General features: G+C 38.8%; 1 protein-coding gene across 1 annotated transcript; it reads right to left on the minus strand.

The window, feature by feature from the left end:
- Window positions 1-222: 222 nt before the first annotated feature.
- Window positions 223-7,421, minus strand: Cpo (carboxypeptidase O). The gene is given in 7 exon segments (XM_048345738.1): window positions 223-359; window positions 362-432; window positions 434-473; window positions 1,284-1,368; window positions 5,505-5,628; window positions 5,630-5,672; window positions 7,349-7,421. Coding segments are annotated over 7 exon segments (573 nt in total).
- Window positions 7,422-8,228: the final 807 nt, after the last annotated feature.

Below are 8,228 nucleotides of genomic sequence, written 5' to 3' on the forward strand. Positions count from 1 at the left end.
GGTTTAGTTTGTAGGGTTATTGGTGCAAAGCTGATGAATACTCTAGTTTTATATAATATTAACAATTATAGCAACATTAATATTTAAAATGCAAACACGAATCTTCTTTTTTAGAACAGAAAATATTTTTATTTCCATCATTTGATTTCTCTACAAGTGCATACACCTTTCTCCCCACCACATTGACATCACTGGGGTTGAGTGGGTCAGGGTAGGAAGCACTTAGAGGAGAGAAATGAAGAGCCACAGCAGGCTCAGCACCAGAGTGGGGGTTGTTATGTTCCTGGCATTGTCAGAGGGCCAGTATTTCGCATGCATATCTTCTAGGAAGGGTAGCATGGCTTCCATGGCTTCACTGGGGCCGAAATCTGAGCTTCAGGCAAGACAAACCCTTAAGTGTCATTGGTCCTCAGCTCAAATGTGTATGGGCTCAGTGTCTCCAGCCCAGTCTCTTGAAGGCCCTGATGTGACGTCTATAAAGAAAAACATAAAGGCAGAAATAGAAATCAGAACTTTGAAAGAACAGATTTCCATAGCTATTTGAGGAAGTTCAATCAATACCACAAAGAAACTGTTTAGAATTAGAATCCATAGATGGCTGTCTTCTCTCTCTTCTTGATGGGGAGACACTTTAGGGGTGTATCTAATTTAGCCCCTCACTTATTCATCGTCCCCAGCACTGTACTTGTGACAGAGAGCAGAGATTAAAGTTTCTCAACTGAATAAAAAACAAAATGACCTTAAATTGCAAGGCAAGGGTGGACTAACTGACTTATATAAAGGAATAGAAAGAAAATGACTCACAAGAAAATTATTATTCAAATAATATCCAGGTAGGCATTAGAGGCTGAAGGAGGGGGCGGCTGGGCCTGGGAGAGACACTGCTTTCAACTTCATTCCTTCCTTTTAGATTCTTTCTCCAGCCCCACCTTGTTCTGCCTTCCTGGCTTCATGTATCTTCTGGGAATTGAATGAACTGACCAAGGTTAGCAGACAATGCCCTTCCTGTTAACTCCTGTGCCTTCTAACTTGCCAGCTCTTTATAACTGAAGCCAGGGGAAGTTCTGGGCTGAGCCAGTGGTTTATTAGTTTTTTCTTTTAGCTCACACCTTATCTCTAGAGAATACGAATCTAGACTTATACAGACTCTCTTTTATCCTTGGCCATTGATTTGTACAACTCACTGGACCCTAGGAACTCTTCTGTTCCTCTCCTGTCCACCAAACTCCATTGGTGTCTTTTGTGCCATAGATATTATTGAAGTGTGAAAAATTGATACTTACATATAATGTCTTCACTCTATTCAACTCTAAAATTTGTTCCATACTTTGCTTTCAATGCATTTACTGCCTTCTGTCCAACTTCAATCTGTAGGTAGGAAATGCAGAAAGAGGAGAGGAGGGGAGGGAAGGGGAGTAAAGGGAAGGAAGGAGAGCAAAGGGAAGGGAAGGGAATAGAAGGGAAGGGAAAGGAAGGGAAGGAAGAACTCTGGTAATAAAAATAAATTTGACAATCCAAGAGTTTGGATCTTTCTGCAGAATTCTAGACTACCTTTCTAGCCTCCTACTGGATGCTGACATCTAGATAGCCTATTAGTACCTTAGGTAACACACACCAACATTCAATTTTATTATCCCTTCCACCAATAACACTGTTCTGGTTCATACAGGCTAGGCATCCTGCAGGCATTTTTGTCCTTTTCTCTAAGTGATCAACTTGTATTTCTAGTGTCTTTACCATATGTCAGACTCATTATCTCTGAATTGGTCTGTTGCATCTTCTAATAAGTCTCTTTTCTTCTCAATCCTTGTCCAGATGATCAGTGCTCTGATCATGATCCTGTTGAAAAGTCCCGCATAACCCAGTTGTATGTTGAATTCTTAGCCTAGACATTGAGGTCTTCTATAATTGGCTCCCAATCCACCTTTCCAACACTTGATTCTTCACACCCATTCTAGATTACAATCAAACTCAAGTTTCTCCACTGTTCCTCAGATATGTTCCATGTTGTTCTTCTGTCTCTCTTAACTTTTTTCAGGATGCTTCTTTGACCTGGAATCCCTACCTCTAATCTCTGCTTCTTTGGAATTCTGTCCAATCTCAAGGGAGTTTTTCAAATGCCAATTTTTCCATGAGATTTTACCTAGTCACTCCAAGGTTGAGAGATCCTACTTCTTCCACTTAGAATTTCCCATAGTCCTTTATTCATACTTCTGCTGTGGGTTTCCTCTTCCTTTTTATTATAGATATTTGATATATCTCTATCTTAGACTTACAGGATTTCAGAGTTGGAGGGCACATACATATCACCATATCAACTTATTCCACTGGAAAAACCTCAGAAAAAGATAACTTCTAAGATCTCATCTTTCCCTCTACACATTCTTCCCTGATATCAGAGTAACTAACTAAAGTACAAGTTTACTCACTGTGATTATTGAGATTCTAATGAATCTTCTTACATCAGTTTGAAACAGACACTCGAGTATTTTGCATTTTAGACTACCCAGTGCCGTAGTCGACCCACCAGGCAATGTATGAGCTACTTCTGCTTACTCTACACAAATATACCCAAAGCCCTTGTCATTCCTGCATTCACTCTCATCTACCATTGCTTTGGCCCCGGGACAGACTGACTGCACGAGACAGGGCATCATCTCTCAACAGGATGGGCTTCATTTTAGATATCATCTCTTCTTTCTGCATTGCTCAAGATATAATAGATATAATAGAGTGGTACGTTGTTGGCGTGGAGACAGGCCCAGAGAAACCCAGAGGAAAGATTAAAAAGGCAGTAAGTAAGTGGTGGAGGTGGTTGGAGGCAACAACTATGGGCAGTGTGCATTGGACATTTGCAATTCTGCATGTGGCAAAGATAATTTTTTTTAAAAATGAAACAAAACATTTTAAAAACCTTTTGCTTCTCTCCAGTCACTACTCAGAATTCTATCTTTGGCCATTTACCTGCTTTCTTCTTGAAAAAAAAGATTCTAAGTTTGTCTCAATTCCTGGATGTGTTTTGCCCCAAACTGAGATAATAGCTATAAAATGCTGAAGAAGTACAAGGAATAAAGATAGTTTAATCATCTATACTGGCAAGAGTACAAGAACTATTTGTAGGAAAAAAAAGAAAAATTATAAGAGGGAAAGTGAGTGTTAGAAAGGGGATTCCTGGGCAAGGAATTTCTGGTAGGAAATGAGAGTGAAGGGTGGAATGGATTGAAAGCTGTTATGAGTGATAAAATTAAGAGTGAGAGGGGAAAGGAAGTGATATAATATACCAACTGTGCTCTTTCTGGAAGTTCTTTGAGAGCCATGTACTGGGGACTTAAATTGTTTTTTAATTATTTATAATTCACTAATGTTCTTCTGTTTCTTGGACTGTAATTCCATGATAGTTAGTCTATACCGAAGCCCTACCTTTTATCTGGGATAGCTATAGCTGGGTCCCTGAAAAATCTAGCCACAAGGTACACTTTTCCATCTAAATGATTCATCAGAACTTTTCTGCTCACCCTACACAATTATTTCATCTTTCCATATCAGCTCTTAGTTTATGCCTTAACTCAAGGTTTCAATCTCTACCATGTGATCATGAAGATCAAATGAGATAGTATCTGTAAAAAGTCCCTTTGTGGGCTGGGAATGTGGCTTAAGTGGTAGAGTGCTTGCCTAGCATGCATGAAGCCCTGGGTTTGATTCCTCAGTACCACATAATCAGACAATGCCAGAAATGGTGCTGTGGCTCAAGTGGTAGAGTGCTAGTCTTGAGCCAAAGAAGCCCAGGGGCAGTGTCCAGGCCCTGAGTTCAAGCACTGGACGGGCAAAAATCCCTTTGGAGGTTGTAAAGATTAGGCAAACATTAATTATTTTCCCATCTTACAAAACAATCACATATTACAATCTTTCCCACACCACGACAAGAAAAATTATTTCAAGAAAGGTCCTGGGTATTGGTACAAGTTTTGGCTGCTGGGGTGGAGGTATGGCTTCCTCCAAGAAAGGTCTACAGTGGGTTTTCTTTTGAAATGCAGGCTGTGTGCTTTGCAGGTCATGCTGTTGTGGGAAAGGAATGGGAGACATAACAGAAGTTTATCACCTGGCTTCCGCTTTATTAACAAGACAAGCTTAGCCTCCATTCACTCCAGCATTTGCACAAAATGAAGAGCTTACTTTAAAATGAAAAGATATGACAGAAAATAACAAACACTGGCAAAACTATAGAGAAATATGCACCTTTGATACATATGTAGAAAGGTACAGCCTCTGTGGAAAACAGATATAGTATGTTCTCAAAACGTAAACTTAGAAATACCATTAGATTCACCAATTACATTTCTAGACAGATCTGAAGGTATTGAAAGCAGAGTCTTGAAGACATATTTGTACTCTCATAGGAGTATTATTCACAATTCCTAAAAAGTGGAAGCAACCTGTGACCCTTGATAGATGAGTTAAAAACAAAACACAGTGCATATGGAATATTCTTTGGTTTTAAGGAAACTGTGACATGTTCAACAACAGTGAACCTTAACAATATTATGTTAAGTGAAATAAGCCTACCATGAAAAAGATAATTACTGTATGTCTTCATTTATATGCAGTATCTAGAACCGTCAAACTCATAGAAGAGTGAGTAGAATAAAGATTGCTAAGTGCTGGAGGCAGAGGGAAATGGAGAGCTGTTGTTTAATGGGCATCAAGTCTCAATGATGCAAGATAAATTATTTTTTGCAATTGATTATACTATATTCTAAATATTCGGAACTCTCTATATAATTAACTACTGATAAGACAGGAAGTTTATGTTGGGTGCATTTTATCACAATTAAAAATGAAAAAAATCAATTAAAAAGTAATACTTGGTGTCTTTATTCTCCTTTTGATTGGGACTATCTCTATCCACTCTGCTAGCAATTCTGCCTAACAGCACTTGGGTAAATACAACAAATGCTAGATAAAACCAAGCACAATTTCTCTGCCTCAGCTTGTATTTTGCTGCCACTTCCCCTTACAAATATCACTAGGCAAGTGCTGGAGGAAGAGTTTAGAAGAAAATAGAGCATTGTGTTTAGCAGAAAAAGAGAGCAGATATTATTTAGCCATGTTATTTTAGATATGCCATATTCCACTAACAGCTGGCAAGTTCTTTAAAGCATAGTTCAAAAGCTATAATTGCTGAATGGAGCTTAGAGAAATTTTACAGAAATGAAAGTGCATTCCTGCAGATTATTAACATAATCATCTCATTTATATTGTAGCCGAATACCTAAGATGTCTCCCAACTTGACACTTTATGAAACAGGTAGTTAATTAACATAGGTAAAGCAGCATTTTAACCCGAAGCCTTCCCAGCAGGCATCCGGCAAGATCCAAAAGCAGGAAAAAGAAAATAAGGATGAACAGGAGGAAATGAAAGGAGGTTAGAGCCAAAGTCTCAGAAGTGGAAACCAAAGATAAAAGGCTGAGTTCCTACAGAGTTTTCTTTGGTGTTGTAGACTTACCAGTTATTCATGATTTCTTGATTTATTTTGGGTGTAGCCATATGGTGTGGGAATGAACTGACCATAAGAGTGTATGGTCAGAAACCACAAAATGTCCTTATTCTCTAAAAGGTTGGAGACAACTAGTCCTTGGTTCAGATTCTGGTTCTGTCCCACACAAAATAAAATCTTAGTAGTTTTTTGATGCACTGATACTTGGAAAATACAGGAAACCACAAAGAAAGCTTTGGGCTCTCAGTTCAAAAAGGCTGGGGAGTGAGGAGTGAGTCCCACTTAGGGTATAGATGAGTGGTATCGGGCTTGCCTTGGCTGCCTGATTCCTAGCTAAATGAGTCAACATAGGTCATCTCTGAAGATATTCACTCAAGGAGGAACCCAAGAAAGGCATGAGGGCTATTGTTAATTAGGATTTAGAATGGCTTAGGAGGGAGAATGCAAAATGAAATTGAATTTCTGTAATCTTTTACTTAAATCTTTGATGAACTGGGACACAAATGGTTGGGAATCTCTTCTCAAGTTCATAAGATGGGCTCTGCTAGCCTTACTGACCCACGCAGGTCTATCCTTCAGTGTCTATTGGAGCTATTTTGCAGACAGAAGTAAATTGACTTCCTCATTATCAATAATAAAGCTCAACACTTGAGCAATTCTTATATGGTAGGTCTGTGCCCAGGAGCTCTTATCTGCTAGGTCTGTGCCCAGCTTCCTCTTTGTGGCATATTATTGAATGTTCATGAAGGTCTGCTGATAAGGTAGGATTATTGTGATCCACATTTTACATAAGGGAAAACTAAATCAGAAACGATGAAACATATTTTCCAAGACCATGCAGCTGCCAAGTCTAAATTTTAACCCTTGCCATCTGGTGAATGGCAATGCTCTTAACCATTCCTGTTTCTCTATTTCCTTCCAATTCTTTGGGCATATTGAGATTTGGAAACATAGAAGTGCCATAAGGAGAATAAAATGTTTGCTTTGCTTTCTGCCCACTTTCCTTCTGCAAAATAAACTCCAAAGATGATGCTGTGATTTTTTTCCTTTTTAATGATAACCTGTATATTCTTAAACAAAGTGATAGATTTCAAATATACTCATATTGGTTTTATGTTGACTTTGTTCTTGTGTAGTAAACCCTATTTAAAAAGAATCCTGAGTATTGAGGACTCTTCTTGTATAGATAATACTATAACATTGTCTTTAGAGGAATAAAGCTGGTCAGAATGTCCAAAATGCTGTACAAAAATGCATATATTTAGTAATTCACTTCTTTCCTTGCTTCTCAGCTTTTTAAAAATTGTTCATCAAGTTGTCTACTGAACATGCACTTACTATGTCAGGATACATTGAAATTTCAAACTTGTGCCATTATCATGGGATGAACAGCATTTCCTGCAAAGAGGACCCTGTAACAGAAGATCTTAGGGAGGTTTCCATTCTAAAGCCTTATAAATCAGTGTTATTCATGATAAATGGCCCTTGAATATGAAAAATATTTTCTAGGATTATCTGGGGGGAGGGAACCTTTGTATTACCTTGTGAAACATGTGCATGTAATCCTTAGTCTTATAGCAACTCCCAAGAATAAACACAACCAAAAATATACAAGTGGGTAAATCAAATTGGAGGAGACAGTTTGGCCTTTTTATTCATGAGCAGACCAACTATGCCTGTGGACATTATCTGCTTACTCAAAGTAAGCTTCATAGTAATTCTCTTAGAACTAATGGGAGATAAAAGTGAAAGGACTGACCCATGGCTGTTCCAAGTATATGGTGGATGGTCCTCCGTACATTTCTAGAAGCAGAAGATTGCTGAGTGGAGATTGGGGTAAAGCTAAGTCTCACAAGCTTGATTCCCATCTGAGGCCAGAAAGGCTGTTCCAAAGAAAGAGGCCCCTGAACGGGCATTTGCAGGCATGATAGGAGAAGCAATAGATGAATACTCTCTTGAAAAGGGGGTATGTGACAAGTGATACATTTTTATAAACATCAGAAAGAGAAATTATCTATGACTTAGTACATAAGAAGACTTGGTGAGCTATCTAACCCTGTGTAAAAGATAACATTGCAAATGTTATATTTATACATCATTTATTCCCCTCATACTTCTAGGACTGAGTTGGATAAAGGTTGGTATGTAATGATCAATATAATCCTGCTTGGGTAACAGGAGAGTCACAAATCTGACTGGAAAACTGAAAATAAAGTACCCACATTGGACTTCAACTCTAAGAAGACCTTAGGCTTCCTTGACTTTAAAATTGATCTCTACTGTTTGATTAAACTGGGTTTCATTTTTTTTTTTTTTTTTTTTTTTGGCCAGTCCTGGGCCTTGGACTCAGGGCCTAAGCACTGTCCCTGGCTTCTTCCCGCTCAAGGCTAGCACTCTGCCACTTGAGCCACAGCGCCGCTTCTGGCCGTTTTCTGTATATGTGGTGCTGGGGAATCGAACCTAGGGCCTCGTGTATCCGAGGCAGGCACTCTTGCCACTAGGCTATATCCCCAGCCCCGGGTTTCATGTTTTTTACATGGGAACAAAATATTTTTTATAGATGGAATAGGTACAAAATATGTTTATTGATAGAATGAATCTGAGTGGAGCTTAGGATGGTAAACACATTCTAGGACTAAACTCAGTGTACTCACAGTTGTCCAAGTGCAGATGAAGCCATCAGGTAAACAACTGGAAGCAGATAGAAGTGCAGGCTTCTAAGGAGTATGTTTA

Source organism: Perognathus longimembris, chromosome 4 (assembly GCF_023159225.1).
Source record: "Perognathus longimembris pacificus isolate PPM17 chromosome 4, ASM2315922v1, whole genome shotgun sequence".
In the NCBI taxonomy this organism is placed as follows: Eukaryota; Metazoa; Chordata; class Mammalia; order Rodentia; family Heteromyidae; genus Perognathus; species Perognathus longimembris.